At 35.7% G+C, this 22,260-nt stretch overlaps 1 protein-coding gene across 1 annotated transcript in view; it reads left to right on the top strand.

The window, feature by feature from the left end:
• Positions 1–1,316: 1,316 nt before the first annotated feature.
• Positions 1,317–22,260, top strand: part of LOC129948909 (transcription-associated protein 1) — a 35,302-nt gene continuing 14,358 nt past the window's right edge. Inside the window, exons 1-18 of the mRNA XM_056060058.1 lie at positions 1,317–1,409; positions 1,474–1,745; positions 2,996–3,181; positions 3,290–3,487; positions 3,549–3,715; positions 3,785–3,881; positions 3,942–4,080; positions 4,136–4,508; positions 4,573–4,672; positions 11,829–11,975; positions 12,043–12,243; positions 12,313–12,930; positions 13,008–13,386; positions 13,452–14,462; positions 14,521–14,816; positions 14,880–16,484; positions 16,543–16,840; positions 16,896–17,061. Coding sequence (XP_055916033.1) covers positions 1,503–1,745; positions 2,996–3,181; positions 3,290–3,487; positions 3,549–3,715; positions 3,785–3,881; positions 3,942–4,080; positions 4,136–4,508; positions 4,573–4,672; positions 11,829–11,975; positions 12,043–12,243; positions 12,313–12,930; positions 13,008–13,386; positions 13,452–14,462; positions 14,521–14,816; positions 14,880–16,484; positions 16,543–16,840; positions 16,896–17,061 — 6,224 coding nt within the window. The 5' untranslated portion in view covers positions 1,317–1,409; positions 1,474–1,502. The remainder of the gene's footprint in view (positions 1,410–1,473; positions 1,746–2,995; positions 3,182–3,289; positions 3,488–3,548; positions 3,716–3,784; positions 3,882–3,941; positions 4,081–4,135; positions 4,509–4,572; positions 4,673–11,828; positions 11,976–12,042; positions 12,244–12,312; positions 12,931–13,007; positions 13,387–13,451; positions 14,463–14,520; positions 14,817–14,879; positions 16,485–16,542; positions 16,841–16,895; positions 17,062–22,260) is intronic.

A 22,260-nucleotide genomic window follows, 5' to 3' on the forward strand; every position in this document is an offset into this window, starting at 1 on the left:
AACATTGAACCGTAATAATGTGTACAAATGGCTTCAGATAATTTGTGTAAGACTCGCTGAGCATTCTTATACAAAAGTCATTTAATTTAATTAAAATACGTATATTTTCTTTGACATTGATTTGTCAGTGAATTGCGAATAAGCTCACAGGAATCCTTTTTTTTAATGTACATTACGGCTTACTAACAGCGAGGTATCTATGTAAGGGGCATGGTGCCCACCTGCAACCCCTCTGCTTGCCACACTATAGAATATAGGGTTGGTGCGAGGTTGAGTATATGCAAAGAATTTTTTGCATTTGAATACTAGAACACATAATATCTCTTTTTTGTTTTCTTTTGTTCTATTTAAAAACACCTAGCTTGAAATCAATGAAATTTTATTAAAATAAAATCTAAAAAAAAAAATCTAAAAAATTCAAGTATGGCAACACTGAAACAAAATACAGATCAGAAATGTCAAAATCAACCATCTTTGCTTGTGTTTTATGCAAATAAGTAAACTTTTAAAATTAATAAATGTTTCCGATCTCTTAAATTGCGATAGTTATCATTTGTTTGCACATATCTATCAAATAAAAAAAGAACGGTTTTAAGCATCTTCCATATTGCACATGAACTAGGAACTACGAACTTCTTTCACATGAGCTTTATATATATTCGCAGATGATGAATTGTCAATTTATAATTACTCTTTTCAACAAACAAAACAACAGTGGTATAATTTTGACGTAAAGTTGAGCGCAAACAATTTATTCGTTGCAGTGTAGATGGTATGTGGAACGTGAATAGAGTTTGACAGTTCGTAGCAACCACACTGCGATTCATTACTGCCAAATTGTTTTGTTTTTAAGAACAAAATTCAAATTTGATTATACTAACATAAGTGTGAATTGGTTTCTTATAATTTAAATGTGTTTTTGTTTGAATTGGACTTTTTGAAATGTGTTAAATCACGTTTGTTCGTTCACTCGTTCATTTGTTGTTCGCTCTCATGTGCAAGGGCCTTTAGACTTGTTTTCGGATTATTTACATACAAAAATTAAAAATAAATTTTTCCCAATGTCATACTTTTTGAACATTGTCATAAATCTTACATAATAATTGAAAGATTTGTCATGAACTTGTTCATTCATAATTCATTATGGAAGCATGCGTTTTTGTGTGGTGAATTCACCCTCGGTTTGAAAGTGTGCGTGTCATTTGGCTTTTCAACTTGTTTCAAACTGGAAGGGCTGCTGATGTTTGGAATGATTTGCCATATTATTTGTGTTTACATGGAAGAAATGAAAGGTAGTCTACTTATTCATTCAGTCGGATTACAGAAGACTTGACTTAAATTATTATTCGGACTTGTTCAGAGTTGACGCCGGTTTAACTTTTATAAATATTACTAAAAAATGTTGAACTGTAAATAAATAATACAAATATATAAATTGTTTATTAATTAATGTTTATTATTCTAAATGTTTAGAACGTATGAGAGTTACGTTTATTTAAAAAATGGGAACACATGAAATAGATCCAGCCGAAATGAATACATTCAGAAGTTTCGTCACAATGCTGGGAGATCCCGCTGCCAAGGATGAAATTAAACTTAAGGCTGCACAAGAAATAAGTGAACATTTTGAAGTTATTGTGCAAACAGCTGCATTTCCGTCATTCTTGGAGCATTCTTTAAAGATATTTGTGAAAATATTGCAGGATGGAGAGCCACAGTTCATATCGGAAAATACAGTCCAACATGTAAGTTTTCAAGGTTCCAATGATTTCTCTAAGAAGAATTGAATACCAAGTCAAAATCTTAGTTCATGTGTTCATAATGGAAGTCAATATTTTGTGAACAAACTTCTGTTTATTTTTTCGAAATCTTTAAAACTGGGAGACTAGGGTCACTTTTCCTAAATATCCGGACACCAGTTTTGAACATTTACTTATAAAAATATATTGTATCTATAATCATATGCAATAAAAACAGAATTTAATATCAAAGCATACAAAATTCTAGGTACGCTGTGGTCACTTAAAACGTTTCATTAGCCTTAAAAGTTGTTTATTAGGCTAGGTTCCTTGCTATAAAATTTGATATTGGGGCTAACTTAAACCCACCGATACCCGACGTTTATATTTGGTTGATAAAACTGTAAATGTTGTTCAGATGTTTGAGTTGAAATAATTTGTAATCACACCAAGTGCAATTGAATCCTAGTACATAGGTAGTTCGTGTTATTTAAAGATATAAGTTTTATGTTTGATGCATCGCTTTTTTTTAAAAGCTATTTAGATAGATTGTGTTGTCTCAAAAGCAAAATTCGTTGGTAGGCTTTTTTAAAGGAAACGGGAAAAAAATATGATGCTCACATATCCCAACAGGACAGTTTTGGTAAATCATATTTTGTGAGGAGTCCCGCAGTTTAAAAAAAAAATCAGAGAAGGTTTACCAAATAACCATTTAATAAAATGCGATGGAATTGTCCCACTTAGGATGCAAGATGCGAAGTACTCGGGATGAAGCACTTAGAATCGAAAATCCATGTTACAAGATAAAATTAGTTCAAGTGTAAGTTCCTACCAGCAAGATTTGTCTTATTTCAAAGATCTCGTACAACTATATATAGAAGCAATGTAATGATATCTTGATTTAGTGTCTGCAAATATTGTTTATTCAATCTAAGCCGTAATTAATTGAAAACTAAGATATTATTGTTCATATTTTAATTAATTCCTGGGAAGCTGTTATCTGTTAGTTGAAATATACGTAGCTTGTAAGTAAATGGAAAAAAAGAGAGCAAATACATCTTAGTGGGCCAACAAATGGGTTCAAATGACAAAGTGGGCCTAAATGCATCTAAAATTGCATAATATGTTATTATTATGTTTTTGTTTCATAAAAATAAATAGATTTGATTGTTTTTGACAAAAAGTTACCATAAGTGTCTTATATAAATTGTTTGTACTTGTCGAATAAAAAATCCAATATATATTTGCATTTTTAGATTCGAAAGCTGATACTTGAAATGATGCATCGATTACCAATCAGTGAAATCCTGCGGCCACATGTAAAGCTAATTATTTCACTTATGCTTAAACTTTTACTAGTTGACAACGAGGAAAATGTCTTAGTGTGCTTAAGAGTCATAATAGAGCTGCATAAAAACTTTAGGCCAACATTTAACGACGAGGTGAGTGTCATTGTACCTGCATACTGAATAATAATTTGGAGTAAATTTCATATTTTGTATAATTCTTTTTAATGAACACACACACAATAAAATACTTTATTTTTTTAGATAAGAGAGTTCCTGTCGTTTGTAAAAAAAGTTTACACAGACCTGCCAATGCATGTTCCAAAAATATTTGAATCTGCACCGCAAATAAGAGTGAAAGACTTAAAAGAACTTGATTTCGAAAAGCTCTTATTAGAAACCTATGCTGCAAAAACTATCTTCGTAGAAAAGTTGACTGAAACTGGTACTGTTGCGCAAGGGGTTAGAATAAATCTAATTACAAATGCGTTCATTTCGTTTAACAATTTGCTTTTATTTTCAGTACACGTTTCTACCTAAAGGCTTTATGTCATTGAGAGTATTACAAGAACTACCTATAATAGTTGTTTTGATTTATCAAATTTACAAAAACACAGTTCATCAAGAAGTTGCTGATTTTGTGCCCTTAATAATGACAACTATAACATTACAACCCTCACTAGTACAAAGGTATTTATTTCTATTTTCAAATTGTATCAAAAACGTGTTTCAAAAGTTTGTTACATTTATTATTTTAAGAACCTCACCAGCTTTTAACAAAGAAATTTTCGTCGATTTTATGGGTGCTCAAATAAAAACCTTGTCGTTTTTAGCGTATATTGTTCGAATATTTCAGGTGAGTCTAAGTTTTCTGTTTATTTATTAACAAAAAATATTATATACAACATTTTTTAAGGATTCGGTTGTTTCACATGCCCCATCTGTGGTTAAAGGAATGCTTGGACTTATGGAACTTTGTCCAAAAGAAGCTGCTAATCTTAGAAAAGAGCTCCTTATCGCTGCAAGACATATTTTTGCAACAGACTTGCGATTAAGTAATTTGTATTGTACAATTTTAGACATTTGATACTTACAATGTTTGTTTTTTAGAATTTATACCATTTATCGATCGAATGTTCGATGAAGATCTTCTTATTGGAAAAGGAGTTACTTTAGACTCTATTCGTCCACTTGCGTATTCCACTTTAGCAGATTTAGCTCACCATGTGCGTGAAAATCTTAGTCTTAAGGCCTTAGCAAAAGCTGCAAATCTGTTTTCTAAAAATGTACATGACGAATCTTTAGCTACTGGAATTCAAACAATGTCGTGCAAACTTCTTTTGAATCTAGTAGATTGTATCAGACAACACAGTGAATCTGATCCTGTTAAGGCTAGAGAGTTGCTTATCACATTGTTGAAAGTTTTCACATCAAAGTTTCAAAGTATTGCTAAAATACAATTGCCTATGATTATGCAGAAGTGGTAATATTAGGAAATAGTTTTTTTTTCAAGAATGTTTTTATATTTCTTGATTTTGTTTTTGTAGGAAAACTATTAAAGATCAACAAACTCCAGCTATAACAAGTGGTGCAGCGCCGTCTGAAGCAGCACCAGCAAATGCCGAAACAAAAGAAGGAGTAACTTTGGTAAGATAAAAGTTTTCAAAATATAATATTATTGCCGATTAGTTTAATTTAAACCCTTATAAAAAAACGCTTTGAATTGAAAAAGAAACAATTTTATCTAGTACTAGCGGTCTTCGCACGGGTAGACATAAATAGGTACATATATTTAAGTTATAAGCATTCTAATTAAAAAGAAAATGAATCAGTAAATTAGAAAAAAGTTGTATGATCTTAAAGCCTGCCTGTACACTACGTTGGCTTTGGTTTTGTAGGTGGCAACAAAACGTATTGATTTTCACGAGATCCTACTCGAGAAAGTGCCACATACAATTGCCCGTGGGAAATGCACTCTTTCCTTAAGTCAATACCAACTATGGGAAAAGTTTGTCCCTTGGAGAAACATTATTTGAATGGCCGGTACATAAGTACATCTGAATTATTGTGGAGGATATTGGAGATGTACCACGACCTGGCTGTATGGGATGTGTGCTTTTGATAGTTGTCCTGATAAACGATGAAATTGTCTTTTGTTCCAAACTTGCTGACACTGGACCCCATTTGTTGTTTCAGAATATTTATGTTGGCCTTTTAACACATTTTACCTTCCACAAAATATTATTAACCAATACCAGAACTTATAACCCATTAGTTAAAAAAGACACTAAGCAGAGTTTTAAAAATTCATGTTTTTATTGACTTACATTTTTGTTTGGTCTCCATTTTCTTATTTTCTTTCTTTTAAACTAAAATTATCCACTATATATAGTAAAATTATAACTTCAATTATTTTAAATTCATAAATGTAAAAAAGGAACACATTTTGTGGACATGAAAATTGATACACAGATTTAAACAAATTAAGTTATTCTGAATTTAAAAATTATTTTAACTTCTGGTAGCCTGGCCCTTATATTTAATTACAGTGAGACATCTGTTGAACATTGAGTCAAATAATCAGCTGAATATGTCAATTGAAATATTGTATCACTCTTGTTGAACCATCCTCCACAGTTCGGCTTTATTTTTTGTCAAGTGTTTTTCAACCACGAATTTTTAATCTCCCGCAAAATTATCTATGTCAGGCGATTGGGATGTCCACTCCAATAAGCTGATTTTTTGCTCTTTAAAATACTTTTGAGCAGATTTGGATGTGTGTCCTGCTGTAGACAACTTTGAGAGGCATGCTCTCGTCCGCAAAAGGCAGCATTGTATCCTTCATGATATTTACCTTCATATTTTGAACCATTTTACCTTCAATCAAATGTATTTCTCCAACGCCATATCAAGAAAATTAACCGCAAAGTATGATACTGCCACCACCATTCTTGACCGTTTCTAGAGTATTTGGGACTTAGTTTTAAATTAAGTCTTCTAAGGGTTTGTCTGCGATCACTTCCGAACAAATTTATCTTTGTTTCGTCCATCCACAAAACATTCCTCCACTTTTTCCTCCTTTTTGTGGGCGACTTTAAACCGCGTTGTTATATTATTTTTCTTAGAAACGGCATCATTCTTGCGATCCTTCTTAACAAGTTAACTTCAACAAGTCTTCTGCGAACAGTTGTGGAAATTATTGGAAGCTGTAGTTTGTTTTTTATTTCCATTGAAGACTTGTAAGGATCTTCTCTTGGGGTTGTTTTGCTTGGCTTTCAAAGATGTTTTTTGGCTCAATTGGTCAAATTGCTTTTGCAATCAACTTGAGATATTTGTTCTAATATTTTTGATCCTAGTTCAATATTAGGGTCTATGTTCCAATGTGTTTCTATGTCAATGTCCACCAAAAACAAAGTCTTACCTAGGGAACGGTTCATCTCCAAACAATCAACAAGCACCAAAAAAAAAATAAAAATCATGTTATTTTGCATAAGAGAGCCTAATTTTTTTTTGATAACAGTTAAAACTACTTCTAATGAATGTTGTTGTTTTAATTTGGTTTTACTCTTAGCAACTGTCTCTGTCTCTATTTTAATGTCCATATCTGTATATGTTATAAAATGATGGTTAAGTTCTACTATTTCTTTTCATTTTTTGCAGTAATAGCATTTTAAAAACGTACAATTTCTTTGTCCGATTAGTCGTGGAAGCCACTTTACTTAGCTTTTACAATTAACTGTCACCTTTCACAGTTCGAATTGTTCGTTTTTGATATTCATCTATCGCAAGTTACCTCGAAGATTTTACCTCAGAACTTAACGCTGATTTTGACGATTTTTCTCAGTTGATATGTCTAAGTAAAGGTTATTTATCGCAATTTTTTGGCAAGCAATTATTTTTAAAGACTCTATTTCTTCATCTAAAATACACACAATTTTAGTTTGACATTTTCTATCTACTTTTTGGTTTTGATTTTTCTGCAAATTATTTTCTTAGCTTATTGTTGGGAAGTTATCGTGTGTTCGAATAAAATGTACTTTTGATCAAGGAAGTTATTAATATAGGCGCCTGTTTGATAACTTTAAATTTGTATACTCTTAGAGAGAAACGGATGCCAAAAGGGAGTTAAAATCATGACAAATAATTATTGCTTAAATACCCTAGGACTCGATTAAAATTAAATCTGTATTTGTCCAGCCTATCCCTAAAAAGGCGAATCTTCCTCCCCCTCAAACTATCGTCCAATTGCACTTACGTCCCTTCTTTCCAAGGTCATGAAAACGCTGATTAATTATCATCTTATCTATATCTATATCTTAAGAAATATCTTGAAGAACGGAAGCTTCTTAATGACCGACAGTATGGCTTTCGTAGCAATAGAACCACTGGTTATCTCATGGTTCATCTCATCGAACAGTGGAACAAATCTTTACATCGTTTTAGAGAAAGTAAGATTATTGTACTTGATATTTCAAAAGCATTTGATAGAGTTTGGCACCAAGCTCCTTTATCGAAAATGCGTGCTTTTGGTATTGATGAATCTCTTCTTCGTTGGATTATAAATTACCTTTCTAACCGTTCAATACAAGTTGTATTAGATGGTTTCAAGTCTGAAATTCATAAAATAAATGCTGGTGTCCCCCAGGGCCCCCTTTTGTCTCCGACTCTCTTCCTTTCATTCATTAATGATCTCTTGTCTGTCACTTCTAATCCATTAAACTGTTTCGCCGACGACAGTACCCTCAGCTTTTTATATTCGTTTCTAGATTCACATCCTTGTCCTTCGGATGTGGAACATCAACGGCAGCGTATGATAAGCCCATTAAATTCTGATCTTGACAGCATTGTCCAATGGGGAATCAAAAACCGTGTAGAATTTAATGCTTCGAAAACGCAATGCTGTCTCCTGTCGTTAAAGCGTAACGCACCCCCGATGCCACTATCTATGACTGGCACTTGCATCCAGGAAACCAATCAACTATCAGTACTCGGTATGTGTATTACAGATCACCTCTAATGGAATGGTCACATATTCGATATCGCCAAAAATGCTACCAGGTGCTTAGGATTTCTCTGACGAAGTTTTTCACCCCTTCTGATCTGGCTATAATCTACAAAACTCTAATCGAAACATTTACATCGCTAGAACACCGCCGCAATGTTTCATGCCTTTCGTTGTTTTATAGATATTTTTACAAACAATGTTCTGTCAAATTAGGCAGTTGCATACCGCCCCTTAAACTATTCAGCCGTAATACTAGCACTTCTAAGAATGCTCATCAGTTTACCCTGGAGCTCAATTTCTCAAGTATATAGATTCTTTTTTAAATCGCACATCGAGAATGTGGAATGCTTTGGCCAACTCTGTTTTTCCCTCCGATTTTGATACTCAAAACTTTAAGACCAATGTGCATGATTATCTCCTTTTAAATCCTTCCCTATTTTCTTAAGGCTCGCACTGTTTTTAAATATAAACTTATAAAGGGTACTAATAACAAACATTTTTCGACTTATTTTCTCATGATATCATCACTTAAAGCTGAAGGCAATGGGGTTAACTCCTCAATTTACCAAATGGATTTTATCTTATCTTTAAAATGGGTCCTGTTAAATTTAGAACGTTTCACTCACTGTTAAATTAAGAGTTCCTCCAGGTAGTCATTTGAGACCACTTCCCTTTATCTTAGCTATAAGTGATGTACCCCTTTGTGTACTATGTAATAACATTTAAATCTTAATTAAACATTGAAGAACGTGTTTAGAAGGCCTGCATTGCCTTTTACGCATGCCCAATACGAACTGATTGGAGCGAATAATTTTGAGACGGACACAAACTACTGCACCCCTGCCTTAAACTCCAATAAAGTTTTTAAAGTCACCTTTGCTGGCAGAAAGAATTGGAAGGATGGCATGAGAAAAATGCAAAATACTCAAACCAAAATGGAAACACAGCTATCTGCACTGACAGCCAGAAGGCTGTTATGGCTATCAATCCGGCCACAACATCCCCTACACTGGTCCAACAATGTCGGATAGAAATAACCAGCCTCAATATCAATGTAAATGAACGGGCTGATTAGTTGGCCCGGCAATGATCGGCCGTTCATAGCTCACTTGAAAGGGTAAATATTCCAGGCAGGATATAGCCAGGTTCACTGCAATATGTACCGGACATTGGCCCATAGGAGATCATTCAGCAAAGCTGGGTATCCCTCTCTGCCGTTGCTGCGAAGACCAACGTGAAAAGAACTGCGATCCACTTGCTCTGTAAATATACTGAACTGGCCAGTTCTAGAATGAAAAACTTTACGAAATAAATCAAATACCTCATTTCCTTCCTGAACGCGCGCTGTAGAATCGCTAATTGTGTCAATATATTATATTTTTTTTAGTTTTCAATACGTATTTCCAACGAGTTTATGATACCTAAGCGGCGCTTTCCAGCGCTAATTGAATCGAGCATGGCTGCTTGTGACTGCCATCTCTACCTATCCAACTAATATTTTATTATGTATTATATTTCATTAACTAGTAATTAAAATAACAAGGTAATATACATAAAAAAAAGAAGAGAGCCTAGCTGCGAAGACTATTGGCTCTGCATGTTATTAAAATGTTTATAGAAGAAATTTATTTACATTTTCGATATTTTAGCTGGTGGGTTTTTTTAATATGTCATAGATCGATATATTTTTGAAGATTGAAGAAAGAGCAGGTTTCGATGATTGGCAGTTTTCGAGGAGGTGAGTTAAACTCATGGTTGTATTGCAGGTGGAGCATATCGGTAGATTGTTTTTGTTTAGAAGGTGTTTGTGAGTTGCTGAGGCGTGACCAAGTCTTAAGCGGATGTAGTTAGAGATTTTTTGTTTTGATACGTTTGTAGGGTATTGAGGGTAGGTTTTATGTTCGTTAACTTTTTTATAATGGTGGTGGTATAGGCTCCATTCGACTTCTTGTTCTCTTCTCCATTCGACTTCTTGTTTTCTTCTCAAGGTGTTTAGTATTTGGGTTTTCAGGTCTTTTTTGGTGTATCTATTGAATTTATACACTGGTGATTTGTTGGTAAAGGATGCTTCTTTATCAGCTTCTTCGTTTCCACGTAAATTAGAATGACTTGGAGTCCACATCAGTTTAATTTTATTTGGCTTCATTATTATCTTGTTCCTAGATCTGAATCGTTGTTTAGGTGTTTAACTGCTTTCAAGACTGATATGCTATCAGACCGTATTACGAACTTGTCGTTGGAATTCCTTATTGATTTGGCTGCTTGCATATTCCGGGAGGATGCCAATATAAAGGATTTGGCCATCTTCAAATGTGACTGCAAACGATTTATTACCTTTGATTTGAATCCATCAGTGAATATAAATTTCCAGCCTCTAGTTTGAAGTTCTGATGAGATACTTGAGAACAATGATTGGTATACTGCATTGCTCCTATTTGTTTTACTGTAGTGTTTTTAAAGCAGATGGAATACGTTTCTTGCACTTAAGGTCCATGGCTTGATGAATGTCTTTATCGATAACTAAATTTGTGAAGAAGATCAATTTTACAACTAAGTTCTAGATGGTTTGTTGGAAACGTTGCTCAACAGAGGGAAGAAGATCTATTTCTGCAAGAATATTTTTGAGTGGTGTTGTATGAAAGGCGTTGATGCTCCTTCTAACTGCTTGGTGGTAGCTTGGTTGTATTATTCTTAGAGTTATTTTTGGGAAACTGCCATAAATATAAATTCCGTAATTGATTTTACTTAATATTAACATTTCGGTAATGTTTAAGGCAGTGTTAATGTGAACATGGCTTTGCTTACCAGATAAATAATTCATTAAAATAAATATAAACAGTGTTCTTTCCATCTATATTTATTATTAAATACTAATCCTAGGATATTAAGACTATTTACATTTTCAATTTGTACATTATGACCAATTAAGAATATCATTAACAACATTATCAAAAAGGTTCTTACATTTTTCTTAATCGTTACTTTTACTTAAAATATAAATGTCATCTGTATAAATACAACTATCTAAAAGGTTATAATTATTTATTATAGTCGAAATATCGTCCAAGGCGATAATAAATAGAACTAATATTTTAATCTATGCGGATGATATGAAAATCTTCAACTGCATAAAATCTCTAAACGATCGATTACAACTCCAAGCGGAGTTATGTTATTTGGTCAGCAATGCTTTCCTCTAAAAAAAACGTACTCCTAGGTTGATTGATTCTAAAATATCGCAGCATTTTATCATCGCGTTCGTAGTTTTGAAGATCTGGGAGTTTTGCTCTAATCTAATCTCTATTTCACAAATCATATTATTAATTCGATCGTAAGTAAAGCGAATTTTATGTTAGGATTAGTTAAACGTTTGGTTTAAAGATTTTCCGGGAATGTACTGTCGCTCAATAAAACACTGGTTCGCCGACATCTTGATAGGCATTCCAGGTATGGAATCTTTTTGCCGTGATCACGAGAATAGGATAGAATCTTTTCGACGTAACTTTATACATTTCACCTTAAGAGGGCTGCCATGTTCTGATCCTTACAAACTTCCTCCTTTGTATCTTATATTTTTTCAAATATAGTTTACATGACAAATTATCTTAATATTTTAAACCTGTTCTGTTGACCACCCCTACCTAAAAAAAATATACTCGTGGCTCGTTTAATCTTACGATTTAGATTAGTTAAATAAAATGTTGGGTCTTATGATTCCTCAATTAATGAATCTATAAGAATATAATGTAAACAGTATAAATATGTCAATGCATTTAAAAAATAATGTTTTTTTTTCAGGATGCATCTCCATTCGATCAAGCTGCCAAAGCAAATACGTTTGGCATACCTGGGCCAAACAATCTAAATGTAGCCGAGTATAGAAGTCTCGTCAAAACATTAGTTGGGGGAGTCAAAACCATAACTTGGGGTTGTGTTAGCTGCAAGGTAAATTAGTTTTAACAATTCTTTAGAACTTAATAAAGTAAATTTTTAATTTTTATTATTTCAAAAGCCTATGCTTATAGAGAACAAATTATTCTTACCCCATGAGCTTAGTATATACATAGATTTGATCTATTGGGCTTTGGAAACATTAGATATATACACAGTTGTTCCAAATATACCGACAGGCTCAAACCAAATGCCCAAACCTTCAGGTCATATACCTCGCACTAAAGAGGAGAAAGAAGTTCTTGAGCATTTCAGTGGAATTGTAAGTATAACTCATGTTCTTGACTATAAGAGTGTTTCTTAATATTCGTCTTGTTTTTATTTTTTTCAGTTCTTAATGATGCATTCTCAAAACTTCCAAGAAATATTTGCCACAACAATTGAATATATGGTTGAGAGAATTTATAAGAACTCCTCCATCCAGGTGGTAGCCAATTCTTTTTTGGCAAATCCTTCTACATCGCCTTTATTTGCAACTGTATTGGTGGAATATCTTTTGGAAAGGATGGAAGAAATGGGATCCAATGTTGAGCGATCTAACTTATACCTTCGACTATTCAAACTTGTGTTTGGTAGTGTAAGTCTTTTTCCAATTGAAAATGAACAAATGCTACGTCCACATTTGCATAACATCGTTAATCGGTCAATGGAGCTCGCAATGACAGCTAAAGAACCTTTCAATTATTTCCTTTTGCTTCGGGCTCTATTCCGATCGATAGGTGGTGGAAGTCATGATTTACTTTATCAAGAATTTTTACCACTTCTTCCGAATCTTCTGGAAGGATTGAATCGACTGCAAAGTGGTTTCCACAAACAACACATGAAAGATTTGTTTGTAGAGTTGTGTTTAACTGTTCCGGTGAGACTTTCGTCATTATTGCCATATTTACCCATGTTAATGGATCCTCTCGTATCGGCATTAAATGGATCACAAAACCTTATTAGTCAGGTTTGTCATTCTTTCTTTCTTTTTTTTTGAACAAAAGTGTTTCAAATTTCAGTTTCTTAAATTTATTTTGTAAATAGGGACTCCGTACTTTGGAACTTTGTGTTGACAACTTGCAACCTGATTTTCTGTACGATCATATACAACCAGTTAGAGCTGATTTGATGCAGGCTCTTTGGCGAACATTACGAAATCAAGATAGTGCAGCACTAGTAGCATTCCGTGTCTTGGGCAAATTCGGTGGAGGCAACAGAAAAATGATGATCGAAGCTCAAAAGCTGGAGTACAATGATAAAGACACACCAACATCAGCTATATTAGCAAATTTCCAGGATCATCGAAAGCCTATTGATTTTCCTGTGGATAAAGTAATTGAGATTGCATTTAATGCCTTGAATCTTAATGCCACAGATTCATTTTATCGGAAGCAGAGTTGGGTTGTTATAAGATGTTTTCTTGGTAATTGTTTTTTTTATTTTATTAATATTTATGGAGTTTAAAATTTTTCGTTTGTACCATTAAAGCGGCTTCTATAAGCTTGGACGATGATAAGCACACTCTTCAAAAACTTTTTATGCACCCGAGCTTTGTCGAGGGAAACATTAACGTTTTACCAACGTATTATAAATCGGACGAGGTTCAAGCTCGCCAAACACATCAAACTGCTTTGACAGGCATGCTGGTGGCAGCCGCTACTAAGGAACTTAGAGAATCAGTTTTGCCATTTATGGTATCGGTTGTACGACATTATACAATGGTGGCAATAGCCCAGCAAGCTGGACCGTTTCCATTCAAACATAACTTCAGCAATACGGGTCTTGATCCGTTGGTACTTATTGATGCATTAGCTGTGTGCATGGGACATGAAGAAAAAGAATTGTGCAAACCCGGTCAACTTTGTATTAGTTTAATTCTCAAAACCACAACAAATATAATGGGAAACAAGGAAAGAGCTTGCCGTTTACCACTCATGCAATACTTGGCCGAGCGGATGGTTGCTTTGTGCTATGAAAGACCATGGTATTCAAAAATGGGCGGCTGTATGGCAATAGAATGTCTCTATCAACACATGTCTCTCTGTTGGTTGTACCAAAATTTGTTTGCCTTTTTGCGAGCCTTTATCTTTGTTATAATGGACCTTGGTGGAGAAGTTTCAAGCGGTTCAATAGATATGGCAAAAACATATCTAGAAAATATGCTTCGAATAAGTATGGTTCCTCTTGATAAGGATTATAAAAACAAAGAGCTCGTAGCACTTCAAACAAAAACCATGTACGAAGTTATACATGAGTTGGTTCGTCAAGTTACAAGTCCAAATACCCTTGTTCGCGAACAAGCAATGTCATCCTTAAGGCTCATAGCTGAATTACAAAAGAAAACTATCACTGAAGTTATGGATCCTCATAGGGAAGTATTGGTCGATATCATCCCACCTCAAAAACATTTTCTACGTCATCAACCAGCAAGTGCTCAAATAGGACTAATGGATGGCAATACGTTTTGTACTACTCTTGAACCAAGACTATTTACAATAAGTAAGCAGTTTAAAGTTCGGACTGGATTTTTGAATAATATTTTTTTTATATTTTTCAGATCTTTTAAATACTTACCATAAATTATTTTTTGATGAGCTTCTGATTTTGAGTGAGGCAGAAGATTCAATTTTAACAAAACTTGACTGCTACAAGAATGTCACAAACTTAATTCCTCTGCGAAAAAGTGCTCTCCGGGCATTGGCTGCGTGTCATTATATAAACGAAAGCACATACAGGGAAAAAATCATAAATATTTTATTCAAAGTAATGGAAAACAATAATACGGAACTACAAGAAGTTGCGTTTGAGTGTATGCAAAAGTTCCTTTTAGTCTTTCAAATTGAAAAGGAAAAGGTTTGTACATTGTATGTGTGTCTTTTTGACATCTCAAACATAACTTTTGTGTTTTATTTTCAGGTTCGTGCAGGGATGCGACCTTTGCTGCTAACGCTGGGCGACCATCGTAATCTTAACCTGACCGCAACTAAACGTTTGTCATACTTCACACAACTTTTCCCCTCAATGTTTAATGAAAAACTGAGTGAACAAATTTTGCAACACTGCCAAGAAATGATTGAAATATCTGTGAATGCAAATAAGACAACAAAACAAGGTGGACATTTTTTGGCTGCATCGAAAGTTGAGGAATACGAACAAAAGATTGCAATTCTAATAGGAATGTTTCATCAAATTTCGGCAGCTTCTCCAAAGTATATTGAGAGCTTGTGTCAACTGGTCCTTAAAACTGAAAATAATTTGATGATGGAATCATGTCCGTATAGAAAACCTCTACTCAAGTTCTTACTTAGATATCCAATGGATACAGTAAATCTGTTTTTAACAGACCTCAATGTTGTCAATCACCAGTGGAATAGATTTTTAATATATCTCTTAAAACATAAGGATGGTTTACCGTTCCGGAATGCGATTCAGAGCAGTAAATCAGTTCGTTTGATGCAGATGATTAATTGTAATTGTCCATCATTTGCCCATCTTAACGATCAACAAAAATATGAAGTTTGTCATCAAGGTGTTCTGATTGTGTACACGCTAATGGAACAGGACGACCAGTGGCTGCTTATTCAAACGGATATTGTCACTGTATTAAAAACCCTTTGGCAAACTAGTCTTTATAAAACTTGTGAGACCAATGTCGCTTGTGATCTCTGGCATCTGGTCGGCAAAATCTTACTTTTTTACTTCTCACACAACACCAATGATATTGATTTACTATTTCAATTATTGCGAGCATTATGTTTGCACTTCATCCCAGATTTTCATTTTCTACGTGATTTCCTTCAAAACACCGTAGCCCAGAGCTATACTGTGTCATGGAAACGGAATGCATTCTTTCATTTTGTCGAAAACTTCAACAGCCCGCTTCTTTCTGAAAACCTGAAAGCTAAAATTCTAACCGCTATTCTAATACCATGCTTTGCTGTAAGCTTTGAAAAGGGGGAAGGCAACAAACTAATTGGAGCACCACCGACACCATACCAGGAAGATGATAATAATATTGTCTCAGTGTTTATAAGTAAAGTATTTGATCCAGAGAAACCATTTGCCAATGATGATGCTGTGCGTATTGCTTTGCTGCAATTTGCATGCTTATTGGTGGATAAAGCTTCACCCCATATTCACGATGGAGATGCAAACAATAAAAGACAAAGCAATAAACTCAGACGACTTATGACATTTGCTTGGCCGTGTCTCTTGAGTAAAAATTGTGTTGACCCTACTGCACGTTATCACGGCCATTTACTGTTGGCACATATTATAGCTCGTTTGGCTATTCATAAAAAAATAGTTTTGCAAGTGTTTCATTCACTGCTCAAAGGGCACGCACTAGAAGCTCGTCCGGTTGTTCGTCAGGCTCTTGAAGTGCTCACGCCTGCAATGCCTTTAAGGATGGAAGATGGTAACACTATGCTTACGCACTGGACAAAGAAAATTATTGTAGAGGAAGGTCATTCCATGCAACAGCTCTTTCATATTTTACAATTGATAGTGCGTCATTACAAGGTGAAATATTTAAAATTTTAATAAAATGAAAATAAATAACTTATTTTTTCTTGCATAGGTTTACTATCCAGTACGGCATCATCTCGTTCAGCATATGATTAACTACATGCAACGATTAGGTTTTCCGCCTAACGCTTCATTGGATAACAGGAAGCTCTCAGTTGAACTAGCTGAAACAATAATCAGATGGGAGCTACAACGAATTAAGGAAGGAACTAGTAGTGAAAGTGATACCAATGTGGACGAAGACCAAACGTCGAATTCTGGACATAAGAGAGCATCTGTGGATGATCCCAATGAGGTTCGCAAAAAGTTTGCAGGCGGTGAAAATGTTCCAGTACAGCAGCCAATGCCAAGTAAGTCATCTTTGTAACCTAGATTATTTTCATAAACATAACAAATCAATTTCAGCTACATCGGCTGCAGCGCAACATCAAAAAGTCGATGAAATAGAACGACCTATCGACAAATTACAGTGTGATAACGTACTTAACTTCCTTATTAGATTAGCTTGTCAAGTCAATGACTTACAATCGACACCAGGAGTCGTTTCACCCGGAGAAACTCTTTCGCGACGGTAAGTAAACTATATGACCCTTTTTTTTTTCGTAGTGCGCTCCTTTATATGAGGTTTACAAATGCATAAATTGTTTCGAAATTGTTTAGGCGGCTTTGAGATCGAAGTAGGCACTTTTATCAAAAATCAGATAAATCGATGTTTTCCCTACAAAAGTAACAAATTCAAATAATTGTTTGTTTTGAAGAAAATAACCGAACTTGACTTTTGTTATTTTTTAGGTAAGCATTTAGTTGATGTTTTAAAACATTAGGCATATTGAAATATAAGAGACTCAATACAGCGTCGATTTTGAGTACATTGCAAATCGAAAATGATGACTTCCTTACTTACTTAATGCGGCGCTACAGTCCGGGCGGACCGGGGCCTCAACAAACATGCGTCTCCAGCCATCTCGGTCCCTAGCTAGATGTCTCCAGTTTCGCACGCCAAGTTGGTTGAGGTATTCACCCACCTGAGTGGGCCATCTGAGTCGCGGTCTTCCTCTACAGCGCCGTCCCTCGGGACTGGATTCGAAGACCTCCAGGCTGGAGCGTTGATGTCCATTTGCTCTACATGACCCAGCACTAAGTTATTGGTCTTTAATTCTGCTAACTAGGTCAGTGTCGCTGTACAGCCCGTACAGTTCGTCGTTATATCTTGTCCTCCATTCTCCATCTATGCATACGGGACCAAAAATCACCTGAAGAATTTTTCTCTCAAAACATCCTAAGACGCTCTCATCTTTGTTTGACAGGGTCCAGGGCCTCAGCGCCATAAATGAGAACCGGGATGATGAGTGGCTTAAAGATGGTGATTTTAGATACTCGAGAGAGGACTTCATTTCTCAATTGCCTTCTAAGTCCAAAGAAGCAGCGATTTGCAAGACTTATTCTTCGTTTGATTTAAGCGCTGGTGTCGTGGTCTTTATTAATAGCGGTGCCTAGGTAGACAAAGTCCTTAACTAATTGGATGGACCTTTGGAAGATTGTGCCTCAAGTGTTGACGGTTGAGTTTTGCACAATTCTTTCCAGAACGATGTTGAAGAAGTCGCATGACAGTGCATCGCCATGTCTAAAACCTTTTTTGACATCAAATGCATCGGTAAGATCTTTTCCGACCTTGATAAAGCAGCGTGCATTCTCCACCGTCATTCTGCACAAACGGATAAGTTTGACAGGGATGCCAAAACTAGACATTGCTCGGTAGAGCTCTTCCCTATAGATGCTGTCATACGTGGCTTTAAAATCGATAAAGAGATGGTGGGTAGCGATTTGAAGTTCCTGGGTTTTTTCCAAGATCTGCCGTAGTGTGAATATTCGGTCGATAGTGGACTTTCCTGTTCTGAAGCCGCACTGATAATGACCAATCAGGTTGTTGACGAACGGCTTCAGACGTTCAGATAATATGGCAGAGAGGATCTTATACGCAATGTTAAGGAGACTGATGCCTCTGTAGTTGGCACAATTTAGAGGATCTCCTTTCTTATGTATCGGGCATACTATGCTGAGATTCCACTCATCGGGTATGCTTTCTTCCGACCATATTTTGCAGGTGAGTTGGTGCATGCTCCCTACCAAGTCAGCGGAATTCGGTTCGTCATCGCCGTTATATAATTTGGAGAAGTGGTATTTCCATATTCTCAACATCGACTGCGGTTCTACTACGATGTTCCTCTAATCGTCCGTACAGGCTTCTGTTCGTGGCTGATACCCTTGGGAGGTTTTTTTACCTTTTGGTAAAATTTACGAACCTCATTCCTGTTGTGACATCTCTCTATTTCCCCGATCGCGCGCTTCTCGTACTCTCTTTTTTTCCATCCAAGTCAATGTTGGCCCCTCGGAATGTTCGGATATACTGTATACTTAAGAAGTGTTGATCGCAATGTGGTCAATCTGGTTGACAGTTGATTGATCAGGAGATTTCCATGTCCACTTGTGGACATTAAGATGTGTGAACTACGTACTAGCTACCAGAACGTCTCGCCCCGCAGCGAAATCGACCAGCCGAAATCCGTTGTCGGAGGTGGTGTCGTATCTCCCGATTATGCCACCAAAGAGGTCTTCTCTTCCTAGCTTGGCATTAAAATCTCCTAAGACAATTTTAATGTCATAGCCACGAAACTGCTCATATGTCTTGTCCAAGAGCTCGAAGAATATGTTTTTGGTGTCTTCATCTTTCTTCTCTGTTGGGGCATGCGCGCATATTAGGCTTATGTTGGCGCCACCGTTGATTCCATCTCGAGAATTCGTCCGCTGCCTTCTGGATAAAGAAATGTGCCTTAGTGGAAACACCTCTCCCCCTCCCCCTTCTCGTTTGGTGCCCTCAACAACTTTCCACTGGGGTTAGAACCCAATCTCCAGTTGAGGTACTAGGCACCCGATGTTCACCGAAGATGATGACACAAGTTGGAAATAAAATTGTAAACTAAATGTACTCAGTAATGACGCACAAAGTTGACTCTAATATCACCAATCACTTAATTAATTCATTAAAACTTGCCAAAATTAGCTAAAGTCTTAATGGCTTTTATTCTGACTTAACAAATAAAGATTCGTGCAGATAAAGCAAAAACAGCAGCTTGAAGACGAGCAATTTTAAGGGGTACATAAATGATGCCTGTGATTCTAAGGCTAAACAAAAAACAGAAAATTGGCGTAGACGCAGCCTCAGTTTCAGAGTTATTAAAATTTATTGAAACTTGAGCCATCTTAAACAACGGCATGTCATGCTATTAAAGTTTTTTCAAAACCCAAATAATCTGGAAAAAGAATTGTATCACGTGTTTTTTCAGACAATAAAACTATTTGATTTCGATGGACCTGATGGGTCAACCTTTATTTTTTCCGATTTGAGAAAATAAAAGGGTGTAAAAGCTTCATCACAACTGCGAAGGAGGTGTTGTTATATTTAAAGCTGTCAGTTATTATGGAACAGTTAAAGTTGAGGTCGTTACATCAAAAGTAATAGCACCTGGGTATAAGGAGATCTTGGAAAGAAATCTTCCTAAATAATAATTAAACATTTTTTGACTCATAAACTTGGTCTTCCAACATGATAACGCGCCTATTTACTCGGCGCGTATAATTAAAGCTTGGTAAAACCAGCAAAATTCGCACTTCCTTCAAAAACAGCCGTACTCATCTGTTCTAAACATTATTGAATAAAACTTGGGAATAATACCCACAGTAAACGATATTGGTCGTCAGTTCAAAAACAAAGAATCCTTAATTTCTGCAGTTTAACTTTATCAAAAGGCTGTAGGAAACTATTTTATGAAATGATTGAAAGTAAAGGGCTAAGCACCAACTAAAAATCTTAACAGAAAATTGTTTTATTCCAATCCAATACAAATTTTAATAGTTTTACTTATTCAGTTCAGTTCAGACTCAAAAAATATCGATTTTTCCTATTAGAAAGCTTTCCAAGTGGGCGAATGAAAAACTAGTGGTTGATTTGGATAAATCTTTTCTTAACATTTTAAGGGAGTAGTTAGCACCAACAGATGGCACACTACCCATTAATATGTGGAAAAAAATATATTTTCCAAATTTGTGTTCGTATTCAGTCGAAGCGGAGTGTATTTTAAATGGTGAAGTTATTTCTCTTTATAGTTTCTTAAAGTTTCTGCTGATTTTACCGGAATATGCTCTGGTCGGTTTGTTTGTACAATCAGGTTTTTTTTAAGAAGAAGGTAGTTATGTTAGGTTAGGTTAAAGTGGCTGCGGATTCAGAATCCACACACTTATGCCAAAAGAAAACGCCCATTGTGATACCACATGAATCTAGAGAATTATTTCTTACTAGTCGAACCATTTTGAGCCTTTTTATAAATCGAAGGAGATATTTGATATCTTTTTTAGCTAGTTCACTGGGATTATCAAAAGAGTATTCTCCCAGATGATGTTTGCGTCTTAGTAAAAGAGCAGGGCAAGTGCAGAGGAGGTGAGAGATTGTTTCCTCTTCTTCCTTGTCAATACAGCTCCTTCAGAAGTCATTTGAGGCTACACCAAGTCGTATGTCATGTCTACCTATAAGACAGTGTCCCCTAATGACAACTATTATTGAGCTAATGTGAAGTCTGCTTTGAGATAACAAGTCTTTAGAGCGCCAGTGAAGGTGAAGGTCCAGTGAAGGCCTCATGAGTTTTGTGGCTGCACATGTTGGTAAATTGTGCCACCTAGAGTTTGCTATCGCAAAAGCTGTTTCTTTTAGCAGAAGTTTACATGTATCTATCGGTATACCTATCTTCTCCCTTTCAGGTAAAATAGGTATGACGGTTCCATTTTTAGCGAGTTCATCGGCTCTACAATTTCCTGTGATGTCTCTGTGGCCCGGCACCCAACAGAGGTGAATGTTAAATTGCTGCGCCATCTCCATATATTAGTAGTTCGTTAACCACTATGTTCGACAGGAGAGGGGACAGAACACCACCTTGCGGAATGCGTCTACCGACAGACATTTTAGAGTTGATGATCCTGCTTTTTAGCATTAGATTAATAAACTCACAGAGTGAGTATTCAACGTTTAGGGTCGTCATAGCAGAAGTGATAGCGGATGTGTGAACGTTGTTGAAAGCGCCCTTAATATCCAGGAAGGCCACTATAGTATATTCCTTTTGTTCTAGGGAGTATTCAATAGTTCTTACCAGAGTGTGCAAGGCTGTTTCTACCGATTTCCCTTTGCAGTAAGCATGCTGAGCCATCGATAGTCTCTTATCAATGCAATTACGTACATGGATATCAATTAATCGTTCCAGAGTTTTGAGAATGAATGATAGTAGGCTAATAGGTCTTAGATCTTTAGGGTTGACATGCGAGCATTTGCCCGCCTTGGGAATAAAAACTACCTTCTCTAGACAACTTTTGAAGATCATCTAAATGATGGGCAAAGTTATGTCAATGGTAAGTTGTAGCTCAGCTGGTATGATTTGATCTGGACCTGAAGATTTATAAGGTTCGAGCCCATGTCAATTTTTCTTTTGTAACAAGACCTTGAGGAAAAGTTAAGTTAATACCCGACCCAGGACGGTTTGTTGTATTAACGGATAAATAGCTATTTGGGAATTGGGTGTCTTGTAGCAGGTTTAGCGTTTCTTCGCAAGAGTTAGTCCATGTACCATCCGAGTTTTTAAGACAACTAGGCATGGTTGGATTTGTCGAGAGAATCTTCCTTATCCTTGATGCCTCAGAGGATTCTTCTATTGAGCGACAGAAGGAT

Source organism: Eupeodes corollae, chromosome 3, assembly GCF_945859685.1.
Source record: "Eupeodes corollae chromosome 3, idEupCoro1.1, whole genome shotgun sequence".
NCBI lineage: Eukaryota > Metazoa > Arthropoda > Insecta > Diptera > Syrphidae > Eupeodes > Eupeodes corollae.